We start from the raw sequence: 27215 nt of genomic DNA on the forward strand, positions 1-27215 counted from the left end.
CCCCCCACACACACACACACTACATACACAATCTTTTCTCATTGGTTGAAGGGACAGAAATGTGTTTCTGTGCAGAGTCATGTACAGAAAGTATTTACAATGCTACCTGGCACATAGTAGGTACTCAGTTAATAGTACTTTTTATTTATGTTACTTCTAGTAGCCTGGCATATAGGAAAGGTTCAATAAATTTTAGCTGCCATTAACATTAGTATTACTATTAAAGTATCTTTATACTGTAAGAAGATTCCCTTATTCCGCCTACTGCCAATTCCTTTAGAAGCCAGTGTCCTGGAAGGGCTCCCCCCCAGCTGTAACCCAAGCCCTCTTCTGTCTACAGTGGCCAGCACATTTCACCCCATTTTGCAGGTTTAAATTATGGAGAATACCAAAGTGGCCACATGTCAAGTTAGTAATGTGTGTAGTAGTACAGCAGTGTAGTAATGTCTGGAGAGTCATGTCAGGAGGAATACTAACACATACCAAGAACATCTTACATGCAATAAATTGTTGCATACCTTTAGCACAAACCGTTGTTTTCCAAGAAGGGAAGCTCATCACAAACTGGAATAATAAAGGAGGCCATATGGGTAGGACTGAAACTGAGATGGGAAGGTTCAAAATGTTTGTGAAAAGGAAAGAGGGAGCATGGGCATGGATCCTGTGAGTTCCTTCCCTCCATCTGAGAGCTGTGGACAGGAGCTGTATAATTGTTAGCAGCAAAAAAGGAAAGGGATGCACTGAACAGTGACTCTACTCTGGCTCTGTGCTAGGTCTTGCATACATGTTGGCTTGTGTAATCTTCATACCAACAGGTGAGCTATTTTCACCCTAATTCTTCCTCTGCAAGATCATGTAGCCCTTCCATCACAAATCGTGAAAGTGGCAATAGTGAAATTTACTTTTAAAGTAGTCAATAAAATGACTTTTCTCCATTTTGGAGAAGTCTCTCTCCCCTTCCTCATCTAAATATTTTACATTTACAAGTCTTATGACACCAACTATGGTAGCATTCTCTCACAGAGACCTTTATAATACAGGCAAATGGCTACCCAGGCCTTTGAGCCTCTGGCCTGTACTGAAGATTCTCAGGCCAGACAGAGCTACCTTGGGCAGATCCAGAGGCATCAGGAAACACAACGCAGCTGACTTCCCGCTGGTGACCAGCCCAGCCATTCCAGATTTTAACAGACTTACAGAATCCATGAGTGTTACAGAGATCCTGAAAAGAGGCATTGAATCACCAGTAATTCCTCCGGATCTTTGTGAAGCTCTTTGCCAGATATGTCTGGGCATCAAACCATGAGCTAAGCCTGTGGTTTAGGTAGAATGTCCATGAGGTACAAATGCCAGAGTATAAATGGCTGGTTCACCCAGCCTAGGGACAAGGAAGGATGGAAATGCCTAGACGCTCTTTCTAGTCTCTCTGTCCTCAGAACACATCTGAGGCTGCATGGCAGTATCCATTTGTGACCTTTGATGCAAAATTCTGATACTAATAAGCTGTGGCCAGCCTGTCTCGCATGGTGCATATCATACTCAACAAAATTTCTTGAATAAATAAAAGATTATATGTGCCCTTCTCGGCGTCAGGGATATTTAGATTTGTCTCTTATGCTCATTTGTATCCAAACAATACTTATTTAGATGCCATAACGTTAGGACATTGTGCTGAGAATTGTGGAGACAGAAGAGAATGTTGATGAGAGTCCAAGGGGAAAACTGTGTGTGTGTGTGTCATTGTCATACTACAAGTCGGACATGGTAAATTCTGCCTTGCAGAAGAGGCATCAAAAAATACTAGGCTTGTTCAACCAACGGATCCAAAGGGATGGGGAAATTTTCCCTACATCACAGCTAATATATGGTAAAGCCAGAACCTTCAGTAGCAAGGCACATGCTCCTGCATTCTCCCCAGCAGTTCTGAGGAGATAAACTGTTGGCAGTGGAAAATCTTCCGTGAGTTTCCATAGTGATGAGTCCTCCTTGAGACAGACCAGTGGCTTTGGGGTAAGAAAACAGTAGTCTGTGCTTAGGAAATAATTTTCCCTTAGCAAAGATAACTGGATTGTTGTGGGCCAGTAAATGTCAATTAGGACCTTTGTGCTATGCACTGTTAAAATAAAAAAAATAAGGAAATTGTATACGTGTTTGTAAATAGTTGTATCACAAGGTAAAAGGTAGTATGTGGAGGGAGAGAGCTTCATGGAAAGTGCTGTGGCAGTTTGGAGAGTAGATTGCTTCAGGAAAGAATGAGCTGTATGTTGAAGGTTGAATAAGGACCAAACTATGTCTTTATTATTATGGGGTTTTTTTCTTTTAGTCACCAAGCAAATCAAGCTAGTATGATGATGATCGGGCCAATCTTAAAAGAAATAGCCACTTCACCAGAATGTCTCTCCCACCTGCTTTTCACAGCAACTATGTCTCCAGTTTTATTTCTTCCACCAGGCATTCTTTCTAAAAACTCAGCTTATGCTTGGAGACAGATCTCATCTCAGGGTCTCAGCCAATAGCAGAGTGGTGTGCAGTCATTTACCACAGTCATATCTTTTGGGAATGTGTTTAAAAATTATGTTTAGAGGAGACTTGAGTTTGGGTGATGAGACAAAGGAAAGAGTAATTCTGCTACAGAAATGAAGAGCTTATTTTTATTGAGTGCTTGTAATATGCCAGACACCATTTCAGAACCTTGTTACATATTCAATTATTTAATAAAATAATAGGAATAAACTATTGTTTTACTGAAAACTTACATCTCCAAACTTCCAGAAGAATCTTTTTTTTTTCCTTATTCTCTAATGAATCTCTTACAGGGCTGTCAAGAAATAAAAGGAATAAATCAGTCCTTCAAAAGGCTTGATCAAAGTTTATAAATTCTGGCAACTAGAAGAAACTTTAAACTGTAGGAGAGCTGGTTTTGGAGTCAGAAGACCTGATTTGAGCCTTGGACTGTTTATACCCATGTCACTTTCTAAATTTAGTTCCCACTCATGTAAAATAGGGATAGGAACTCTGTCCACACCCTCTGCACCATGTAAGACGTTTGCCAAGTGCTGGACCATGTAATGACCATGACAGTGCTGGTCCCCATTCCCCTGCTGTGTGCATTTCCAGTGAGGACAGACAAGGAAAAGGGGCAGTTGGTAAAGGGCATTATGGAGGGGACGTAAAGTAAGCTCTGTAGAAAATGAGTGAGGTGCCAACCAGGAGAGTCTCTGACACCGCTGCTGGTGAGCGGGCTGGGACGTTGGGTTAGGAGCTCCTGTGGCTGGAAGGTAGAGAGCAAGAGGCAGAGTTGCAAGGAGCTGAATGAAGAGGGGGTCAGCAGGAGAGTGGGATGGTCCCAGGAGCCTTCAGGGCCATAGGAAGGCCTGGGGACCTTATTCCAATATTGAAGAGAAGTCACTAGAAGGTTTTAAGTAGCCCTTAAATATATTCTGATTTATGCTTTTAAAAGTTCACTATGGCTGTTTCAGGGACACTGGATGGTAAGAAGCTGCAAAGGAAAACGGAACGCTGTTATAAATGTAAATGAGTACCAAGGTAACTGAATGAGGCAATAAGTGGACTTTCTAAAGAACTTTCACAGTATTAATCAAACAGTAGTTACAAACAGGTCACCTGCTGCTCATCGAATATGGCCAGTAATGAAAGCATATCTTTTCAAAAGGTAAAAACAGATGAAGTGCCCATCTGAAGTTTAGGATGTTTGAACATCAGTTGCAGATGCAGAAAAGTGTCGAGGTCGGTATCTGGTGCATCGTAAATCCTAAGCCATATTTTATTCTTCTACCTTGCACAATTCTAAAAATTAGTTGATAGGAATATAGTTTGAGAATTCAGCAAGGCTAAACCATATGGATTGAAGTAAAAAATTGAAATGGAAATTAGAGACTTTGTACGAAATAGTCTGATGTCATACAGTGATAATTCTGCACAACCTCTGGGTTTACAAAGCATATTATATGCACATCTCTCTAATACAAAATATGGTTTGGGATCTCAATACCTAAAATTGATGTTTTTTTTTCATGCAAGATAAATACTTTTATAATGAGGGCATGAAGTCTTAAGCCTATTCAGCTGACACTTTCTGACCACTTTATTGTAATCCTATTTCCTTTGCTTTAGCTCTTTTCTGAAGTAGCAGCTCACTTTTTGTATCGTAAAGTCCTTGATAATTTTAATATGTCTCTCTTTTTGATGGACAGATGTTTTCTGTCATCTTCAATAGAATTTCCAGAGATAGGCAGTTAGGTTAATGAGATTTATTATTATTTATCTTTTTGCAAAAGACCCTTTAAGTCATTGTGGTGTCATTCAAAGCCACAGTGCTAGTCATCAAACTCATTTGTGTCTAAACTCCCTTAAGACACACAGGTCAGTGTGTATCTAGTAACTTTAGTTGCATTTCATGTGTCCTTGTCTGTATTCTTTGATTCTACTTATTAATTTGTATCATAACTAACAAACTAGTTGTCTTGGTATCTAAAATATGAAGTATCCTAAAAATCCAGGTGTTAGTTAGCTAAGAGCTATTAAAGAAAAAAGTATTCACCCTTCATGTGAATAACAAAATAAATTATTTCTAAAATCCCCTTTAAAAAGTTCTTTCCATTACTGTGTGCAATGAGTTCCAGGTAATGCTCAGAACAGTCTTTTTGAATACTTATTTATATGCATAATTGCAATGTACAAGATAATACTTAATGGGCATCTGCCTTTTAATACTTCACCCAGTAGGCTGTAAAATAATTGATTAATTTTTCAATAATAATGCAAATTTACTCTGAGGCTGTGTGAAAGAATCTGGAGAGACATCACATTTATGCAAATTTTGCCAATAGCATATTTCCTTGCCTTAAATTTATTTCAGCCTTGAGGATCTCAAGCTCTGGTAAGTGTCACAATCACCTGGAGAAACTGGCAGATATACACATACCCCGGCCACTTCTAACTGAAAAAGTCAGGTCTTCGCCTAACTATAGCACCTCACATGTTTCTGATATACACCAAAGCTTGAGAGCTACTGACTTACGCTTTAGTATGTGACTATCTCATAAAAGAAATATCCCATTGGTGTAAGCTTTGGGGCAACCAAAGGATATGAACACCTGACGTGGTAATAGCAAAAACACTCCTGAAAACTATTATAGCCAACTATGCATATGAGGAGGTGAGTTGTAGTTCTAGTCAATGACCACACACTCAGTGAGTAGATTTAAGGGCCCTTATGTAGTGAATGTCTCATCCTGCCTTGGGAATGGAATAGGACTTGCATGTGCCCCCAGTTCTGCAGAGGATAAGAATCAAGAATTCTTTTAAAATAAATCCTTGTTGAGTTTTCCCATGACCCAATTAGGACTCTAGGTTTCCCAGAACTTCCCCAACCAATAAACCTGCCAATTAAGCGACTGAATATCATTATTGTGAATGTAATTACAGACAGTAATTATAAGCTTGTAAATGCCTCCCATGAATGGAGCCCTTTTCCCAAATGATCTCAAGCACTTTTCTTAGAAAAGTGGAAGGTAATCCTATCCCTTGCCTCACCCCAAACATAGCCTCCCTTGCTTAGAAGAAACCCCGTTTTGGCTGGCCCAAGGGACCTACTGAGCAAGTTGTAATGGGACATGCTTCAAGGCTGAATGTCCCCTTGGGGTACAGCGCTTTTCAGTACCTTTCATCTAAATACTGCTTCACAAGGCAGCGGTGACTACCTGGTTAGGCTGCACTTCTTCATTTCTGGTGGGTCTGGGGAATTAGTAGCAGTTTAAGAATTTCTGTGGAAAAGTCAAATGTTGGAGGCCTTACACAATCGTGTGAGAACTTTCACATTACTCAGGTTGAGATTTACAAGGACCAATTAGCTGGAGATGTAGCCCAAGTCTCTAAAGTAAACGAGTGACCGTAGAAACATGCATGAATGTGAAGGCAGCTCATGTCTCTAGAAATAAAATGAATCTCTTTAGGCCCGGAATTAACCCTTGCGTTCAGTCACATTATATTTAGCTCATGAAAACCTTAAACCTTCATGGATAATAGGTATTTGAATAAGCTCTTCATAGATGTGTTTATCTTGAAATGCAATACGCCTCTGAAGATCTCAATCTGTTCTTTCCTTTAAATGGATAGTGAGAGTGTCTGTAATTGCACCGGTAGCCGGTGTGGTTGAAAAGTGGAAGAACTCAGTCCAGACCTTTTTTTTATTCACCATGCGGTGAATAATGCCGTATCAACTCTGAGGAGAAAGTACCCATCTTTATTTAACTTACCTGATACAACGCTTTGCATAGCCCTTTACATAACACGAATTTGCAGAGCTCTTGTCAGATAAGATCAAATGTTGCCCCAAAGCTAGCACATGATATGTTTTTAAAGGAGGCATTTCTCACTAGCTACATTAAGCTACTTCAAAGCACAGCATTTCCATTTCGTATGACAAATAAACTACATGCTGATTGTTACTTTTTTTACTGTTGGCTGCAATCTTCTCCTAGAGTAGAAGTAGAGCGTGCATGAGCGTCAGAAATGTCTCAGAATAACATAAGAACTCAGAAGCGTAAATGCAACTCTAAAAGTGAGAGCTCTTTAAACCTTGGGAGAAACCACCCTGGCCAACCTCAGCTGAAGACCTCTGGTAGTGTTAGAGAGGCTGCTTATGAAAATCTATAGCATCTTGATCTTTACATTAAATAATTTGCAATTCCTTTTAAATGCTGGGAAGGCAGTTCAAAACTCCCTGTGCTAAGTGCAGGTCAGGATGGAGTTGACTCTGTAGGTCACCCACATAGATATGGGTGCACACAATCTTTTGGTAATTTCAGTATAAAAGAAAATTCACATATAACTTATATTCTTCTAATCACAATATATGATCACTTTAAGAGCAGTCTGTTTTTTTGTTTTTTTTTTCTAATGTTGACAATGGCCTAAGAATTTCTGGAAATATGGATGACCAGACTTCTTTTTTCAATGTAGATAACATGTATACATATGGAAACCGCATATGTCTATGTACACTTGCTTATTTTTATGTTTCATATCCACCTACAGTAAAGATATTAAAAGAGGTACAATTTGCTATCAGGGAAGGGTAATATGTGAAATTCTTTTTTTTTTTTCTTTTTATTGAGGTTATTGGTACAATCTAGGTATACAATACAGTTACATTCATCATTGGGATTCTGTACCTTTGCATAATAGGTCTTGTTTCTCATTTTTTCCCCTTGTCCCTGCCCTCCCTCCACCCCTTCCTCCCCTCCCCATTTACAAACACTTTATTTCCATTTTTTCAGTTTCTCATATTTTTTTCCTCTCCCTTATTACCTTTCCCCCACCCTTCCCACTTTCCCTACAGCTTTAGCCCTTTACTTTCTATTTCACATTATTAATTGTCTCATTAGGATCCTGTGTACTATTATAGTTTTTCACACCAGAGAAACTATTCGGTATTTCAGTTAAAGAAATCTCTGCATGAACATTAAAAATAGGGAATCCTAAAATAAAACTAAAAAGGAAAGTAAAAGAGAAAAGGCAATGATGTAACATCAAAATAATCCTTAATTCTGGAGATGAAAATGGTCCCTGAACATATTTAAATTGCCTCTCGCTCTTATAGTCTTATCTTATTAATTATACAGCCTTATTCTATTTGTTTCCCATTTTCAAGAAGGCAGGCCCTCAAGTTCCTATAAATTAAACAGAAAAAGGGTATAATATACATAAATAGTTACATAGTAACCCAGCCAAAGAGATCTGGGATCATCATTTTGTAATCAGGGCTTTTCATTCTCCCTACAGCAGAAGCACTACCTGCCTCCTTTCGTCTGATCTCATTACCAACTTGGGACCACTTTGAAATTCATAAAAGTTCTCTTTGCAAGATCCAGTTTTGTGATTTGTACTTTTAGTTTGTGGTTGTGGGGGGTTTGCCCCCACTACGTTGTTGCCATCAGGGTGGTAAAAATAACCGTCACTCTCCATGTAAAAGCAGAGTTGTCATTCTCCATGAGGCCACGTGAGCACGTCCCACTCAAGTAACAAGGTGTCACTCGGCAGCCAGTGATAAAGCCCAAGTCAAATAAGGTTATAACCTGGTTGTTTTATGTCCTAAGGATCTGACCTGAGATTACAGCCAGACCGGGCTCTCAAGACCTCAAATGGTCATCTAAGTAGTAACATAAACTAATGTAAACTTGCTCTGAGGCCATTGTTGTGGCAGTGGAACTAGCAAAAGTGCAGTCTTGCCATGAAGGAGCTAATGTCGTGCTAGGCACTAAAAATAAGGAGGGAATATGTGTTGATTACTCCAACAGGCAATCCAGCTACAGAGGCTAAATGCCTAAGGCTGACAAAGTCTGCATCTTATCACTGCTGTCAAGTGGAGGTGCATGTGAAAACTGTCAGCCCCAAAGCACTGAGAAACAACTTGCCTTCCAAAATCCTGCATCTTGGCAAAATCCTGACAATGCCAACAGCTCGGCATCTCATATTTTTCTACCCTCCAGAAAATGGCCTTCCAGCCTGGGACAAACCAAAGCACTGTCCAGACCAAGAGCAAGACTGGAAGCTAGTAGGAATGTCCGAAGCCTGCCTGCACAGGAAGAGCCACTCCGACAGGCACAGCACACTGAAAAATGAGCAGGCATCGCCGCACCTCATCCCGGCCACTTGGACAAACTCCATCTTCCATCTGGACCACGATGATGTAAATGAACAGAGCGTCTCGAGTGCCCAGACCTACCAAACAGAAGAGAAGAAATGTAAAGGTAACCATATTCTATTAGACCATTATCACAGATTTCAACGAAGGAAAATAACCCCCTTGTAGGTGCTCATCTGCATTTCTTTCCATGCATGGTTTCGATGGGTTTTCTCCAACTGTTCTGTCACAAAGTTTCTTCATCCTCCAATCTTCTTTTAAACATAAATAAGTAAGTGTGATGCAGAAGAAAACAGTCCCTTTCAGTTTCGTATCGTGTTGGGACACTTGGGAAAAAAACATTTTTCTTTAATTAGCTCAAGGGTTGTTGGTCTTGGCCTTAACTCTGTGTTTGGATGTAAGTAGAAAAGCACATTGCTGTGTATATAACTCATCGCTTTGAAGTGTGTGTGTGTGTGTGTGTGTGTGTGTGTGTGTATACGCACGTGTGTTTCTTTTCTCAATTTTGCCACTAGTTGAAGCAATTCCAATGCCAAATAGACAATTCACGCTCAAAAGAAAGGTTTGAAATTGTTTTCTTTTGCTCATTAAATCCTGTGTCATCATCCTGAATGGAGAGATTATGGGGTTAGTAGGTTGTTACCTCATAAGAAAAAAAAATTAAACTGGCCTGAGTTCCTGATCACATGAGATTTAGCTATTCTTTACCTCCGGTTGCCCTTACCCTGACAGATGTCTTTGTGCTGATCACTTTATTGTCTTAGGGCTCCCAAAATCTTTGCTTAAGTCAGTTTGCATTTTTAGGTATCCGAGAAATCAATTTGAGTGTTTAAATGTACAAGTTCATGTAACTTTCCATTCTTTCCTAATTTAAAGGAGGTTTTTTTTTTTCCCCTTGAAAAGGTTGCCTTGGGGGTTTTGTTAAGGCTTATTAACTCATGATAAAGTTTTGTGTGTTTGAATATCTTGCCATTATATCTAATAATGATTATTAGTTACTTGCTTCTACATATAAGCCAGTAGGACTTTACCAATTATCCTATCTTGAACATAAACATACAGTTATACTAATCATGCTTGCAAAAGCACTAAGGCCTCCTAGCTTTTCAAAGAAAACTTTGAAAGCTCTTGGTCACAAACACTTTATCTGTAATATTGAGTGCACAGATTATTTCAGTTGGAAACAGGGTTATCCAAAGATAATGGTTCGTGTTATGCCCTCTGATTTGAGTGCAGTCAAAACTATACGTGTTATGTTTGAACTATTGGCCATATTTATTGTTTAGGAGATTTAATAAATGGAAAGGAATATTTTTTTAATTTAAATTTTATTGAGTTTATTGGTACATTTTAGGGATACAGTACAGTTACATTCATTGTTGGGATCATGTACCTTTACACGGCAAGTCTTGATTCTCATTTTTTCCCCTTACCTCTGCCCTCCCCTCACCCCCTCCTCCCCTCCCCATCTACAAACACTTTATTTTCATCTTTTCATTCTCTCACATTTTTTTCTTTTCCCTTTTTGTTCTTCCCCTACGCATCACACCTTCCCTACACCTTTAGCTCCTTTCTTCAAATTTCTAAATGTCAGTAATCTTATTAGAATCTTATGCATTGTTGCAGAATATTCACACCAGGGAAACTATTTGGTATTTACACATGTGTGACTTATTTATTTCACTTAGGAGTATATCTTCAATATGTATCCATTTTCCTATGAATGAATCTATTCTCTCGCTCTTTATGGCTGAGTAATATTCCATTTTATAGAAAAACCACAACTTCTTTATCCAGTTTCCAACGGATGGGCAAATAGGCTGTTTCCAAGATTTAGCTATTACAAACTGTGCCGCTATAAACATCGGTGCACATACTTCTCTGTGATATGATTCTTTTAGTTCTCTTGGAAAGATACCCAGCAGAGGGATGGCTGGGTCAAATGGAACCTCCAGTCCAAGCTCTTTGAGGTATCTCCATATTGATTTCCATAGTGGTTGCACTAGGAAAGGAATATTTTTAAAAATAGTAAAATACAGTTTTCCAAGGAGGTTGTAGGACAGGTGTGTCTCTACGTTTGTTTGAAATACAACTGAGATTTGGCTTTTACCATTTGTGACCAGATTGTATCTTCAAATTTTAGTATATGTGCTGCTGAAGTGAGCACATGTATCTTCAAATATTATAGACTCTCTTAAAACCTACTCAGTTCTTGGTTTATAGTGAAGTGCCAATGGGAAACTTGAGTAACCCCAGGATTTCAGCACCTCGTGAACTAAATTTGATTCATTCACCATTAGTACCCATCTTCATTTGTTCATTTATTTTTGCACAGAATAGGTTTGTGTCTTTACAATTTATGAGAAATCCTGGCCTTGAGTTCCCAGCATTCTCAACATTACACTTTTCAGTTTGTTGGTGAGCCTTAAACACAAGAGGAAACGTTGTGTGGATCCAAGATCCTAAGCAGTACAATAGCTAAGACCACAAATTTCTTACTTATTTGAGTTAGAATCCTAGCCCTTTTACTTTGTTCTTGAACAAATTTATATAATTTTGATATAACTAAATAAGATAGTGTATTTGAACAGTTAACACTGTAGCTGCCATAAAGTGCTCTCTATAGAACAAGTATTATTATTCCTGTGACCATTATTATTAGCTATGCATCATTAAATCACATAAATTTCATGAACTGGTAAAGAGACAGAACAAGGGGAGAATGACAGCTAAGTTTGGAGTGGGCCACGAAATTTAAAGGAGGTTAGAATATTCTTTTACCTCTCTTTCACTGAGATTATTAAAGTATATCCTTATTAATCTAGTATTAAAAGAAACACTACTAAGGTAAGCTCTTCAGTGGTTTTCAGACATACCAGTGGGGTTAGTTAGATACCTATGTATAAGGTCTCATTCAGCATGAAAATGTTACCAGGAAAGGTGGCCCAAGAATCGTGGAAACTGAATTTCACTCCTTCTTAGTGAACACCTATATTGAGTGAAGCCAGGAAAACAAAGTGATTAGTCTGACTTTTCTCTTTGCTGTTGGTTCTCTATTATGTTGTACTTGTCTGCTGTCTTTATATAGTGACTGAGAGGAACCTGCTATTTGATATCAACTTATACTGAGCATTTATTTCCAGTAGGTTGCTTGTCTATCCCCCATGCATGTATGATATGTCAATCTGGGCACAAGTTCCATGAATGCCTCCATCAGTATTTATTGAGCACTTACTATATGCAGGACATTGGCCTGAATGTTCAAGCTTGAAGAAGCAGCAGTTGAACCCAATAGACCATTTCATGGACCCAAATATAATGGATAAGAACCAAATGGTCCTGAAGGATACAAGAATTTAAGTCTTCAGTGCAGGATCCAAAACAATAAACTGACTACTTCAAGTTGTGCAATCTCCAAAATCAATAATAGGCAGACTAGACCCATGCTCCTGTAAGTGTTGTCATGAACCGGTACCTTCTGCAGATTATTTGTTACTGCTCTCTCTACTGATGAAGCTACAAAATCAAAAGTAAGCTTTAGAAACCAAAAGCATTTTGGCCTTGCCGCTGGCATCTGAATGCATGATCAGTGGATTCTTTCACTGAGCACAGTGTTGGGTGTTGAGTATTTTCAGCCTGCCTGGTCAGTTGTGTTCTTCCAGAACTATGGAAACGTCTTACACAGTAGAACTGTGCATTACATGGGATTTTTAAAAAGGTGTTTCACCTCAAATGTGTATATTGTGCTCACTTTTTTTCTTTAGGCTTATGTTTAGTACGTATCTAATATTTATTTTTTATTTTGCTCTAAATACTGCTTTAATTGCAGTTTGCATACCTGTTTTGCTTATCTGCTGCATACATCCTGAGTGATACCCACTGACACACTGGACTAGGATGAGAACGCCAGAGCCCTTAATCTAAATCTGCTCTAGCATCAAGGGATATTCCAGCCAGAAGCCAGTGGCCCATTCCCTCCCACAATGCAGCCCTTTTACCTGCACCACTCCTTCTATCTCCATGCTATACTTCCATGAGGTTTTTGTCACAATTTGGACCAATCGCTCTGTTATAAGGACCAGTGTACTCCTTGCACCTTGTCCCTTCCCAGGGTCTGAAATGATATGTTCAGTGCCCGACATGCACCAGTCAGTGACACTAACATCACTGAAGCTTGTTAGAAATGAGAGTCTCAGGCCCCTCCTCAGACTATGAAATCAGAAAAGCGGCAGATAGGGGCCAGGGAAGCTGTGTTTTAACCAGCCTCCTGGTGACTCTTAAGAGGTCTCAGGGCCGTGAAATGTTTGAGAATAGCTTCCGCTCTCCAGCTAGGAAAGGGTCTGCCACCTAGTGGGCACTATGGGAGCACGCGTTCTTCTTTCTTTGGTTGCACCTGGGGAGCCCTTGAGACGGTCCATTCTTGCTTGGATTTTTTTCTTTTCTTTTTTTGTACCAGGGATCGAACTCAGGACCTTGAGTTTGCAAGGCAGTCACGGTGCCACTGAGCTAAATCCCGGGCCCTGCTTGGACCTTTCTTTAGGCCTCGCTTACCATAAAATGGCCAGCTGGACAGTCTGCTTAATCATTCCTCCTGGTAATATGTCCCGCTAAGACTTGAGCCCTTCTGAGAGTCCCACACTGACTGGGGCCTTCATCCTCCTCTGAGTTTTCACAAGGCGCCTCCCCTCTGCCCTCTTCAGGGCCCCTGAACTTCTTTCCAGGAACCATGGGGTCTCACTAGTCCCTTAAGGACTAGTCCTTGGCAAATGAATGGACTCCTAGGGCGGGACCTCACTGACCTGACCTGATCTGACCAGACCAGCCCAGAACAGCGCCACTGAGTTAATAGTTAGGCCTCCACGTTCTGATGTGCGCTCTGGATGTGAATCAGGGACCTTCCTGCAGTGCCGAACTCTGATTGGAGAAATGAGGCGGGGATTGACCTGGCCTCCCTTGTTCCATCAGAGGAAGGATAACGAATCTTGTGATCTCACTGAAATTTCTCTGTAGATTTGCTCTGTGCTTAATGTTTATTTAAAAATGAGTCTCAGACACCTAGGAAGGTAAAAGAAAATAGTCAAATATTAATAAGTCTTTTTCATTGTAAAAGCCTTATGTGTTCTTTGCAGAAAAAGGGAAAATTTTTACTTTTTAAAATTAATAATTTTTAAAAATCATTTGCATTCTGTTCTCTAAGTACAAGCACTGCTACAATTTGTATTATATTTCAGTTCTTTATTTTCTTCACATGCCTATTTTTTACAAACTTGGGGTCATACTCGGCATGGCATTTTTAACTGGCTTTCAAAGTTTAACAATATAGCATGAGCATTTTCTCATGTCATTAAATATTCTTCTGAATTTTGACTTTTATTGATGATTTTTCTTGCTTATAGCTGAGCTATAATTTATTAAACCAGTCCCAAAGCTTGGACAAGTTATAGTAATTTTTAAAAATATATCTTAAGAAAGGGGCAGACTATTTAACCCATGCTCTTCATAAAGAGGAAAACATGAATCAAATCAATGGTGACAATTTTAAATGATGTACAATTCTCATTTACCAAAATAAGAGTGCTTTGAAAATTGGACACAGAAATGCAAGTCACGGTGTGCATTATAATCCTTCAAGTTAGTCACATTTTCAGTGGGTGATTGCTATCTTTCTCCTTAAGCAAAACACATTTTCAAGTGAATGAGTATTTTCAAAGGTAGAGGATTAAAAAGCTTGAGCCCTTCCACCCTCTGTTCCATCCATCTCTGTTCTCCACTCTGTTCCTATTACCATACATCAGGGTCTGCAGTCCTCACTGAGAGCAGCAAGGATTCCTGTACACATTTTCAAGTGAATGAGTATTTTCAAAGGTAGAGGATTAAAAAGCTTGAGCCCTTCCACCATCTGTCCCATCCATCTCTGTTCTCCACTCTGCTCCTACTTAGCATACATCAGGGTCTGCAGTCCTCACTGAGAGCAGCAAGGATTCCTCACACTTCAAGTGCACTCTAGGAGCCTTAGTGGACAACAGGAGAGTAAGGGCTCTCTGCCAGCTTCTGGCATGGTAAGATAGCTGCATGATTTGATACTTCACCTACAAGGAGACCAGGGAAGACAGAAATAGAAGGGCATAAAAAGAAAGAAGAGCCATCAGCTAACATGGAGAGCAGAGAAAAAACTGGAAACTGGGCAACGTCAAAGGCAGGCAAAAATGCAAGGTTCTGTTCCATCCAACTTTGTTTTCATTGAGATGCAACATGGAGGACTGGATGGACCATCAGGGGCTTTCCAAGGTTAGCCTAGCATCCTGTCATATTATTAAATGAAGCAATACACTTGATCTTAGCCAAAAGGCTGAGAAGCAACATATAAAATGAAGTTACAATTCTGCCATCCCTCTAATAATACCCTGTCCTATAGAAACACTCACATAAAGGCATGAAGATCTATGTTCAAAAGCATTCTTTGCACCTTTGTTTTTGTTACTGATAAATTATAAGCAATCTAAATGTCCATCCATGGGGGAATATTCAAATAAATTATAAAATAGCTAAAGCATTCACTAGAAAAAAAGTTTTAACTCACTTTGAAAAAATGATTTTAAGAATACTTCATAAAAGCAAGCATCATAGTGTGATTTCACTTACAGATTTTAGTCTGCATGTATACCAGTATGCATAGAAAAAAGTTCCAAAATATATATCAAATTTGTTTGAATAGATACCATTAAAGAACAGGCAGAAACAGGGTAATGCCAATGTTAATTTCATACACAACTTTAGTCAAAAATTTTCTGAGAGTGTAATAGTAAATAACGTGTAATTTTTAAAATGGTAAGATCATTTGCTTTAAAGTCAGCTGACTTGAGTTGACTTCTTGCTCTTTAATTCAACAGCTTAGGGAGAAATGTTTAAGCTCTCTGACTCTTACTCCTTATAGTTTTAAATGGAACAATAATAGCAAGATTTCAGATATGTTGTAAAAATAAAATGTTTATAAAGCACCCACCACAGTGCTTTATTTAGTGAACGCTAAATAAATAAAGTATAAACAGTCTTTTAGCCTCGTCCCCTCCTCCTCCATTTTGCTACCCTTTCTGACCTTGAATTACACTGTAAAATTACACAAAGATAGAGAAACGTCATATCATAACTGGAATAGAGGGATAAACGGTTTTTTTAAATCCATGTCAACAAGAAGATATTTGTCAATTGTTTTTAAATTTTAAGAAATCACCAGAACTATGAAGTAGCTGAACCAGCACTCAAATTGAGGCAGTCTGGCTCCATGGTAGAACTTTACAGTTAACACCCCCGCTATGACCCTAAGGAAGGACTCTAGAACCACAGAGGGGACACACTGATCTCCTATCAGATGCAAATCTGGGCAGTCACACCTGCCAGGAGAGGAGCAGTCCAGCTGCCCCTACACCCAGAAGGCTCGTGCTGCCACTTACCAACCACTGTTGCATCATCACTGCTGATGCAACAGCTAAATCTCCATCCTTCCAACACAGTTTTCAGAGACGCAGTAAAGTAGAAGATATAGTTAATTTGTTGACCTTAATAAAGTTGAAAATTATTGTTGAGAGGTTCAGAATGACAAAGACGTCTTAGGTGACTGCTGGAATTCGAAGTATTTACCTTCCCCAAGGCGTTTCCTCCAAGTTGTCCTGAATCCTGGTGCTCTTTCTCTGTGGTCTTTCAAAATGCCAACATCCTGGCTGGATAGCCAATGGAGTCACTAGCTTCTCCCAGTGGGTGGATTAGATAAAATTACTTTCTCCCTTGACAGGGCCCAATAAAGACAATGAAATTGATGGGAACTGCTAATTCTCTCCAACAGAGAATATAGTCAGGGGCTAACTGACCATAAATAAAGCGAGGACATGAGTCTTCATCATATTATTAAGTAGTTCTCCAATATGATAACTGCATTTCCTCTTGTCAGAGAAAACAGAGTAAAATATATTAAATCAGTACTACCTCCAGAATCCAAACTGTGATCACCATGAAAACAGACTCAAGATAAATTGGGAAATCTGTTGCCTTAGATCCTCTCTTTTTCCATGTCCTTACTTCCCTTTGAAACACCTTTGCCCAAGAATCTGGGAGTCTGCAGGCTACTCAGACCCCCATATTTAGAAGTTCTTTATTGGAGAGAATTAGTGGTTTATTCAAGGCTAAATAGTTGGTAAGTGTCAGAGCCAAGGAACAAACCATGTTTGTCTGATCTAAATATTCCCTTTTTGTCTACTAAGCGCTGAACAACATCCCTGAGACTTAATCCAGCAGACCTGCTAACTAACCTGTGGATTCTGGGATATCTTGAGCTTAAAGGTAGCCTCTGATAGTGGCATTGTAGACAAAATAGGCAAATACCAGTGTGTTATGTTGAGAACCACTTCACCTAAATTGTGACTTGCATTGGCATAGGATTGGTTTCTGTCTAAATTAGTCTATTTTGTGGCTAATTCTAATGCTGAGCTATACTTACAGATTAGTCTTTCAGGTCTGGATGAATTTACCTGCCTGGATTAAATTTGTATAGATATGAACCTATTCAGTGGTACCAGTAATCCAGAACCAGGTGAGTTTGGGAAGTAAGATGACGGTCAGAAAGCCTTCATGGCCCAGGACAATTCTCCATGGCACTATCTTTGGCTAAACTCCATATGGTATTTGTCAGTATTGGTTTATACAAGGAATTTGACTTTATTAAGCTTACTGCCTCTTAAAATAAAAAACTGTACTGAAAATATGACTGTTTAACTGAATTATCTATATTATGAAACCGCTTGGCATTTGAGTTAGAATATTGTGTGTGCGCTGATGGTTTACTAGTTGAGATGGCAATATTGTGAGTGGCAGATGTTGCCTTATTATGTGCACCTATAAAGGCCATATTATTTTAAATCAAGCCTCAGAACTAATGAAGAGATACTTACTGGGCTCTTTGTTTGACTAGTCCTGGAAAGATCTTCCTATAATAAGCCTAAGATATAAAGCTAAAGGTCAAAACTGTATAAGTAAAAGGAGCTACTGCCCTTTAAGAGGGGAAAAAATACATGTTAATTTTTACAGGTTTCAGTTGAATGGGTTTCCAAGGAAACAGATATCTGCAATGGGTTCATCCTACTTAATATTTATGACCAGACCTTTGGAATAGTGCTTTCTTGTTACTCCTTCCTGATCACACTGACATGCCCATTCTTACCTTTTTTATGCAATAATCACTTTAAGCCTCTATGTGATTCTTTTTAAGGATTTGTAATATCAAGAATATAAGCCTTAAAATCACTATTAAAAAATAAGAATCAATGGACTCATTTTTTTTCAATTTTTATTTTTTATTGGTACATGCCTTGCAGGACATAATGATTACATTTTTCATAGGAAGTTGATACATGTACATAACACATCTTAATTCTTTTTTCATCTCCTCTTTCAAAAGCATTCTTTGCACCTGTATTTCTGTTACTGATAAATTATAAGCAATCTAAATGTCTCCCCCTTCCCTCTATCTCTTGGTTCTCTTCCCTTTTGCAAAAGATCGATCTCCCAATTTTCTGGTATCTTTTATTTTGTGTTCCTCATATAAAAGAAACCACATCAGATGAATCAAAGTTTGTTCGATTCTACTTATTGTCTTACCACAGATCTGCTTACTTTCTGAGTTGGTTTCTAAGAGTTAAACTAGAAAAACAAAATTGGTAGCAAAGAACCACCAGTCTCCAGGTTTGAGTAACTTGAGTGTTTTCTTGGAAGAGCTCTAAAGCATATCTTTAATTCCTTTCAGTATTTTTTTTTTAATTTTTATTGAGTGTATTGGTACAATCTAGGTATACAATACAATTACATTCATTACTGGGATCCTGTACCTTTACATGATAGGTCTTGATTCTCATTTTTTCCCCTTGTCTCTGCCCTCCCTTCACCCCCTCCTCCCTTCCCCATTTACAAACACTTTATTTCCATTTTTTCATTTTCTCATATTTTTTCCTCTCCCTTATTACCTTTCCCCCACCCTTCCCACTTTCCCTACATCTTTAGACCTTTACTTCCTATTTCACATTATTAATTATCTCATTAGGATCCTGTGCACTATTATAGTTTTTCACACCAAAGAAACTATTCGGTATTTCAGTTAAAGAAATCTCTATATGAACATTAAAAATAGGGAATCCTAAAATAAAACTAAAAAGGAAAGTAAAAGAGAAAAGGCAATGATGTAAAATTAAAATAATCCTTAATTCTAAAGATGAAAATGGTCCTTGAACATATTTAAGTTGCTTCTTGCTCTTATAGTCTTATATTATTCTTTTTTTCATTTTTTAGAGAATACTTTATTAGTTTCTGTAATCAAACCCACGTAGATATGACCTTAAATATTTAATACAGTGCATTACCCCTGTAGAAATGGAAAAAAAACTTTCTAGACCAATATGGCTGTTAATTTCTGTACAATGCCAACTCAACACAGTAAATTGGGATAACTTTTTCCAAAGTTGACAGCACAAAGTTTCCAAAAATTCAAATTATATATATATATATAGATATATATATAGATATTTATATAAAAAGACCAATAATAGCAGTATGTTATGCATCAATAGCAGCAACAGCTTTTCCAGGTTCTGCAGTCATCTGAACAAAATTATAGACATTCAGCACATTCCATTAAAAACAAAACAAAAAGAAACAAAGAAAAGAATAATGTCCAGAAAACAGCAAAGTTCTGTGGCTGTTGTGGTACCTGGCACCATTTTTTTTTTATTAGCATCTTAATCATCATCTGGAGAGAAAACATTCTAGAGTAACATCATTAAAAATAGCTCTGATAAAACACGGTCACTACTACGTATCATAAAGCAGGTATAAGATATTTTACATTCATAGAGGTATGATACAGTACCGTCCTACATCAATAATACTAGAATCAGTTTTGGTTTGAAATTTACTTTGTCTGCAAATAAGATTGCTACCCCTGCCTTTTTTCTGGGCTCCTGTCACATGGAGAATTGTTTTCCATCCTTTCACTCTCAGTCTATGGGCTTCTTTGTGTAATACAACATATTGTTGGATTTTGCTTCTTATTCCATTCTGCCAGTCTATTTCTCTTGATTGGTGAGTTGAGGCCATTGACATTTCAATATTTTATTTTAAAGCAACCTTAGGCTTACCCAGAAGTTACAGCAATGCAGAGAATTCCCATACACTCTTCACCTACATTCACCAACTGCTAACATTTTGCTGTATTCACATTGCAGTTTTGTGTGTGAGTGGATGTGCTTGCTTGTGTATATACCTATTATCATTACCATTTGAATGTTAGGTACAGACATCCTGCCCCTTAATGCTATAAATACATCAGTATGACTCCTAAAATAACAGAAATTCTCTTAGAGGACCACAGTGCAATTCTTAGAATTAAGAAATGTAACATTGATCCATCCTATTTTCTAACCTATAGACTTTATTTAAATTTCACAAATTGTCCTTCTCCTCACCCCTTTCAAGGATCAATTAAGGCCAGGATCAGGCCTGAAGAGACTTGCCTTGGAAAGGTTGTCATGGGCTTTATCCCTCTGGACAGGGCTGGGACAAGCCAATGAAAATTGTCTTTTTATGCCAGTCTTGTTTGCTGGCCCAGAATCCAGTTTTTCATTTAGCTTTTGTGTTTTTCAGTCTGCTCCCACCCCACCTCCTGCTTTACTGAGGTATAAATGAAAAATAAAAATTCAACATATATAGGGTATACAGTGTGTCATTTTAATGTATACACTGTGAAATGAAGTCAAGCTAAGTAATACAGCCATCACCGCATATCCGTATCATTCTTCTATCATGAGAACATTTACAATATATTCTTTTAATAATTTTTAAGTAAACACCGTTATTAACTATATTCACCATGCTGTACAGTAGATCTCCAGGACTTTTTCCTCCTGTCTAGCTAAAATTTAGTACCCTGTGACCAGCATCTATCCACCCTACCATGCCCCTCTGCCTCCAACCTCTGTTAGCCACTAACTGTTTCACGTCCCACACCTGAGAACATGTAGTTTGTCTTTCCATGCTTGGCTAATTTCACTTAGCATAATGTCCTCCAGGTTCTTGGTATGTTAGTATGCTTTAATCTGGAACAATTCACAGTCCTCCTTTGTCTTTCATGGCATCGACATTTTTGAAGAAATGCAAGCTGATTGTTTTGCATTTTGTCCCTCAATTTGTTTGACTGTTGTTTCTTCATGATTAGAATCAGATTGTTCATGTTTGGAAGAAATACTAGAAGGTTGATATATCACATTATGTTTGTTCCTAAAAAGATGTGAGTTTAACTTATGATTCATAAAGTTTCCATCTTCCAAACCACCTATATTTTCATTTGAGAAAATACTTCTATCTCCCTGGGTTAGAATTAAGTATATTTCCTTAAACTCCTCTTAGTAAGTATCCATTCAATACCCTAATGTCTCAAGAGTAAAAGCTACTATTTCTCTGTCATCTCTGACATACTGAAGGGTAGAAAGACAACTTGATACTTAAAGAAATTTCTAGAGATAAGACACAGACTCCACTGCCTGAGGTCTTGTCTGAGGGTCACAAATACATTCTGCCACTTTCTTCTCTTCTAGCATTTTAACTGGGCATTTTATTCTTTCCACAGTTCAATCAGTATAAATGATAAAACAACTAAGGCTGGAGTATAGCTCAGGATAATCTCAGTATTTACTAAATACAATTTTTGAACATTTTCACATTTGAGACAAAATGAAGAATTTCAGTTATCCATTTCTAGAGTTAGATCTCAAGGGCACCAAGAGATCCCATTTTTGACAACTTTTCTAATCTTCATCCTCAGTTGGATTATCAATTCCTCTGTGATTATTTCTCCATTCCACATCTAGGACAATTTTTTTTCCTTTATGAGGTCAAAAAATTTTATTGAAGTATTTATTGTGTTCTGCTTTATTGTGGCTTCTGAACATCCCTATTTGATTCACTGGAGATTGTGAATTCAGCTTCATTTATATGAAAAATATTTTCATTTGAGTGTGTTCTGTGTACCCAATACTGAATAATGTGGTGAGAATCAAAAGTTTTATGAGATATGCCCCTTCCTCCAAAAAGACATGTTGGCAGAGCTTTGAGTCTGAGCTTGGAATCAGCAATTGACAATGGAGCAATGATGAAAATTAGCTGACTGGTATTAGCCTTAGAGAAGAGTAATGAAGAATTTTTCCTACATTGTTCAAAATATAATTCCTTTCACAATGTACATAGATATCAAAACATCACATGGTACCCCCCATAAGTATGTGAAATTTTTTTGCTTAACGTATCAAAGAAATAAGGTTTAGCTTAAATTTTAAAAAATAATTCCATTTTACTCTATTTTCAAATAACACTTTAAGTATGCCATGCATAAGATATATTTTTTTGCTTGTTGATTTGTCTATTTAGTTAGATTATGAATTTTCAGATCAAGGGCTAAGTCTTCCTCCTATGATGTATCTCCTTTAGATATAGGGTAAGAACGTGTGTGGTATTGATACATTAATGAAGTAAACTTCTTAATTTCTACTTTTTGAGAATTCATGTAATTACCTCAAATTATTTATACTCTCACATCTGTGTTTATAAAGCTATACTGGGCATATAATTTACATGCCAACACATTCCCGTTTTAAGCATACAGTAGTAGTATAATTTGTATATTCACAGAGGCATGTAACCATCACTACAATGTTACTTTAGAACATTCCCATCACCATAGAAGAAACTTTGAGCCAATTTATAGTGATTCCCCGTTCCTCTGGCAACCACTCCTTTACTTCTGTCCCTGTGGATAGCCCTTTCCTTGATGCTACGGAAAGATGGAATGCTATAATATGTTAGCACTTGTGACTTACATCTTCTCTTTGCATACTGTTTTGAGGTTCACTCATGTGGTACCACACATTAGCACTTTGAACTTTTTACTTTTAATTGTTCTTGATAACATTTTCAAATATAAGTGAAGTGAAACCTTTAATGAACAAAGAATAAATCTTTTAATAACTATTATCAATTTTGGTGTAGTCTAGAGTTTTGCAGCAGTAATTCATAAAAGTGAAAAAACAAAGAATACAAATGACTCGTTCAATATTCCTATTATTAGGGAAGTGTGTTTTAAAATTAATTTCTGGCATTTTATTTTGGGATAAAGAAAGTACAAAATAGCTTTTAAATTTCAAAACCATTCCACTCAATCATTCAGCTTTTGAAATCAAGTTGGTCAGTGTGAATTACAATCAAATCATCATCTTAAGATATTAAATTAAGGGGAAATGTATCTACTTGTTATAAGTGATTAAAGAACACATAGTATGTATGGTTATGTGATTTTAATTCAAAGCCTAAATTATATCTATAAAAAGACCAACATATTCAAGATCATGTATATTTTTCAAGAGACGGGGAAAACAGAAAATCTCCTAATAATTTTCTATAATAGATATATAAAGTGGCATTAAATTAGGTGCACCTTTGTAAACGCAGGTAAATTATTAAAGCTATCTTAGAATTTGTGTTGAAATACGTAATCAGCCACCCAGAACTTTCAAAACACTGAAAACTTTGTATATAGAAAAGTAGTGTAGGGACCTAAGATAAATGAATTCTTGAACAGAAATTCAAGGGCCTCAATTTTAGCACTAACTTCTTCCCTTAATAGTTATATAAGCATGACGTCCCCTCAGTTTTGTGCTCTGGAAGATGAATGAAAACATCTCCCTAGCCAATCTTACTGTTAGTGACAGTGTTAATAGGACTATTTCACACAATACATTTCATCATGTATTGTTTTGCAGTTGTGTTAATCAGATTTCGGTTGCTATGATGAAATACCTAGGAATAACCATTTAAAGGAGGAAAAGCTTATTTTGGCTCATGGTTTCAGAGGTTTCAGTCCATGGTCCTTGGCTCCATTACTTCCCATCCAGTTGTAAGGAAGAACATCTTTGCAAACAGCCTGTGGAGGAGCTAAGTGGCTCGTCTCATGGAAGACAGGATACAGAGATAGAATGAGGAAGGGGCCAGGGACAAAATGTACCCTTCCAGGGAAGACCCACAGTAATCTATTTCCTCCAGTTAGTCCCCACCTCCTCACGTATCCAGCCCCTCCTAAAAATGCTATCAGCTGGGGACCAAGCTTCAACATAAGCTTTTGGAAGACATTTGAGATCCAAAAAGTAACAGCAATGGACTTCAGTATTATTTGACCAGTGTTCTAATTAGAGTTCTACCAAAACTGATATTGTGTATTTTCTAGACACATCAGACTCTTATCAGAGTCATTACAGATGGATTTTTGAATAAAATATTCATTCATGAAAAAGCAGAGACATTCTACTGTTAGCTTAAAAAAAAGAATAATTCTATGATGGTAACAGTGGTCTAAAATGTATTTTTAAAAATCTTTTCTTTCAGTCCCCAGCTACAAGGGTACTACTTTGTATTCACTTATGTGTATTTACACTTTTCTTTTGATCTGGATCTGAAGCCCATTTTTGAATAGCATCTCATTCTGTCAGAGCATTAGAAGACTTTGTGATTTGCCTTATGAAACAGCAGTCAGAAAAAAACTCTTGATCTTCATGGGGGCTCTACTATGCAAGACACTGTGCTAGAACTCTGGTCGTTAGTCATCACCTTTCATCACTGGAAGTACTACACAGGAGAGGCTTTGAAGTAGCACTTACATATCTGGGAATATTGAGACCTACCATTCATTACTTGAAAACTTATATGGAACAGATCTTGACTTCATGCTATAATCAGATTACATACTATATATTAATATGCAAAAGAGAATTTTATGGACTATCCAGCAAAGATTTTTTTAGAAATGTTTTTTTTCTTTGTATGAGATGGCTATGGTGACGTTTCATAACCCCTCAAAAAAGACAATGACAAAGCATGAAAAATCACTGCAAGTCAGGTCTCCGTTGCCCTATAATATCCCAGACCCCAATGTAAGCTATTAATTTCATAAAAGCAGCAAAAGGGAGACACACTACTTTGGATATAAACAAAAGGTTTTCATTCCAGTCACCACTTGTCAGCCTTATGACCTTGAGCAAGTTATATAACCTCTCCAAGTCTGTTTCCTCATCTCTAAAGGAGGAATAGTAAGGTACTTTGAGAGGCTCAAATGATATCTGCATAAAAGTAATTATTACAGTGCTTGGATCATTGAGTGGATTATCTGGGAATCAGAGGTAATTGACAGCGATGGCAACTATTCCTAATTTCATAACCTGAATGGAAATAGGTTTAATAAATGAGTCTGCCTCGATTTTCTAGTGTTAAACATATGAAAAAGCCAACAGGATGGATTTTAGACGAACAGATGTCTCTCAGGAACTCTCCAAGCCTAAGACAATTCATGTATTACAATATGTAAAACGTTGTGTATTTTTAAATGTGCATAGGTCTTGATGCACTGAGAGTCCTCCATATTTTTTCAGAGAGCGCAAATATTGCTATACACATGAGTGTCAGAGGCTTTCAGGCCTAGAGTGGGATCAAGAGACTCCTGAAATGCAGGGAAGATAGCATTCAAGCTCAATCCTGAAGGCTGAGAAGGCTCTGTTCTGTGAAGAGCCCAAAGGAGGGACATTTCAGACAGACGAAAACATGTGAAGTATCCTTGAGGCTAGTGAGAGCTTGGAGTATTCAGGGAACTAGGACACCGTTTTAGTTGGAGTGAAGTGAGCAAGAGGAAGAGAGGGTTGATGGGAAGTGGGGAAGGGCCACATTTGGTAAAGAATGTGGATTTTATTCTACAGAGGCCCCTGAGGGTTTTAACTAGGGAGGGACATAGTCTTTGCAATTTTTAAGAACATCACACATTGGTTGTTGTATCAAAAAGAACTAAAGGTATAATAGATAATGTGAAATAGAAAAGGTGCCAAGGGGAAGGGGAAGTGGGAGAGGTAGGGCAAAGAAAGATGGAATGGAATTAACATGAGAAAAAGGAAAAAAATGGAAACAAAGTCTTTGTAGTAGGGAGGGGTGGAGAGGTTATCAGGAGGGCAGGGGAATGGGGAAAAATAAGAACCAAGATGGATTGTGTAAAGGTGCAAATTTCCAATGATGAATGTCATTACATTGCATACTTTCCATGTACCAATAAAATTAATTTAAAAAGGAACTAAAGGGTAGGAGGTCAGTGGGACCATTCAGGAAGACCCCTTTTGACATGTGGCAGTTTCTTGGGCTGCACAGTGGCAGTGGAGAGAGAGAAGTGGTTGGGTTGAAACTGTTCTGGAGGAAGAACCCATGGACTGGATGTAGATAGTGAGAGAACGGAGGAGTCCAGGAGGGCTCTGTGGTTATTTGCTCAAGCTTCCAGGTGGAATATGATACTGAAATAGGAAGACTGCAGAAGGAAGTCTTCAGGAGGAAATCAGTGGGAGGTACCTGTTATTGCAAATTTTGAATGAAAATGTCCAAGCGAGGTTTCCTGGTGTCACAGGAAATCTCTGGGATGAAGATACACTTGGATGTGCCCAACATATAATTGTTATTCGAAGCTATAAGACAGGATGAGATAAGTACTTCTCAAATTTCACTTCCTATGCAAATTACGTGGGAAGTTTAAAAAATCTTGATGATTAGGTTTCCCTACACTTTAACTAAATCAGACTTCCTGAAGGTGATGCCTAATTACCTTGTATTCATGCTTTTAAAAGTCTCTCACGTGATTTCAGTGTGCAGTCATATTTGGGAAACAACACACTTGAAAATAAAGGAAAACAGAGACAATAAGAGAGAAACATTTTCCCTTCCTCTGAGTCCTTCAGGATTGGTTGCTTACCCATAATCGTTTCCAAGTATGAGTGGTTAGCGTTGTTCTTTTAATCTATTTCCTTCCAGCTACAGGAAAAGGTGCAATTATATAATAAATTATCATTGATTGAAACATTTCTAGTGATAATTATTAGTCTTCCTGAGTTTATCTAATGCTGTTTGGTGCACTATGAGTCAAATAACTCTTAAGTGTCTCTTAAGTAACTACATTAGAACAGTCAGTCAAGGGAATAAGAGAACACCTCCACTGAATTTCACCTCACTTGTGACATGTTAATATGTTCACATTGCTTTATCAACTTACAAAGAAGCATGCAAGATCGATCACTTGTAACAGATGATTGCTTCCATCTGAATGAGAAGGGCCATACTTCAAATTCAAGTTAAACTCCATTTTCAACTAACAGCAACGCAAGTTTCTTGCATTCGTTACCAGTAAGGAGGATTCCCACTTGGTGAGAGGAGGGCATTTCAGGAGTCTTATTCTGCTTTCTTCAAAAGGTAATGAGTTCTGTTTTCCTAGTAAGATCTCTGAGGGAATCTAGCCTTTAAAAAAAAATGTGTTGATTCTCAGGGATCTTTCAAATGTTTAAAAAAAAAATGAGAGGAGTAAAATTTTCAAGAGTGCTTCCTTTTCTCAATACAATATGTATATCCAGTTCCAGGGGAGGATAATACTTGGATTTTTCAAGCA

At 37.8% G+C, this 27215-nt stretch overlaps 1 protein-coding gene across 6 annotated transcripts in view; it reads left to right on the top strand.

The window, feature by feature from the left end:
* Thrb (thyroid hormone receptor beta) overlaps positions 1-27215 on the top strand; it is a 327980-nt gene that overhangs the window by 248854 nt on the left and 51911 nt on the right. For 5 of the 6 annotated variants that reach the window (XM_010640155.3, XM_010640157.2, XM_010640156.2 and 2 more), the window contains one exon: positions 8514-8774. The exons of the other annotated variant lie outside the window; for it this stretch is intronic. In XM_010640155.3, coding sequence (XP_010638457.1) covers positions 8514-8774 — 261 coding nt within the window. The remainder of the gene's footprint in view (positions 1-8513; positions 8775-27215) is intronic. 6 annotated transcript variants of the gene reach the window in all.

The sequence above is a fragment of the Fukomys damarensis genome, unplaced genomic scaffold (genome assembly GCF_012274545.1).
Source record: "Fukomys damarensis isolate Sample0158 unplaced genomic scaffold, DMR_v1.0_HiC HiC_scaffold_28, whole genome shotgun sequence".
NCBI lineage: Eukaryota > Metazoa > Chordata > Mammalia > Rodentia > Bathyergidae > Fukomys > Fukomys damarensis.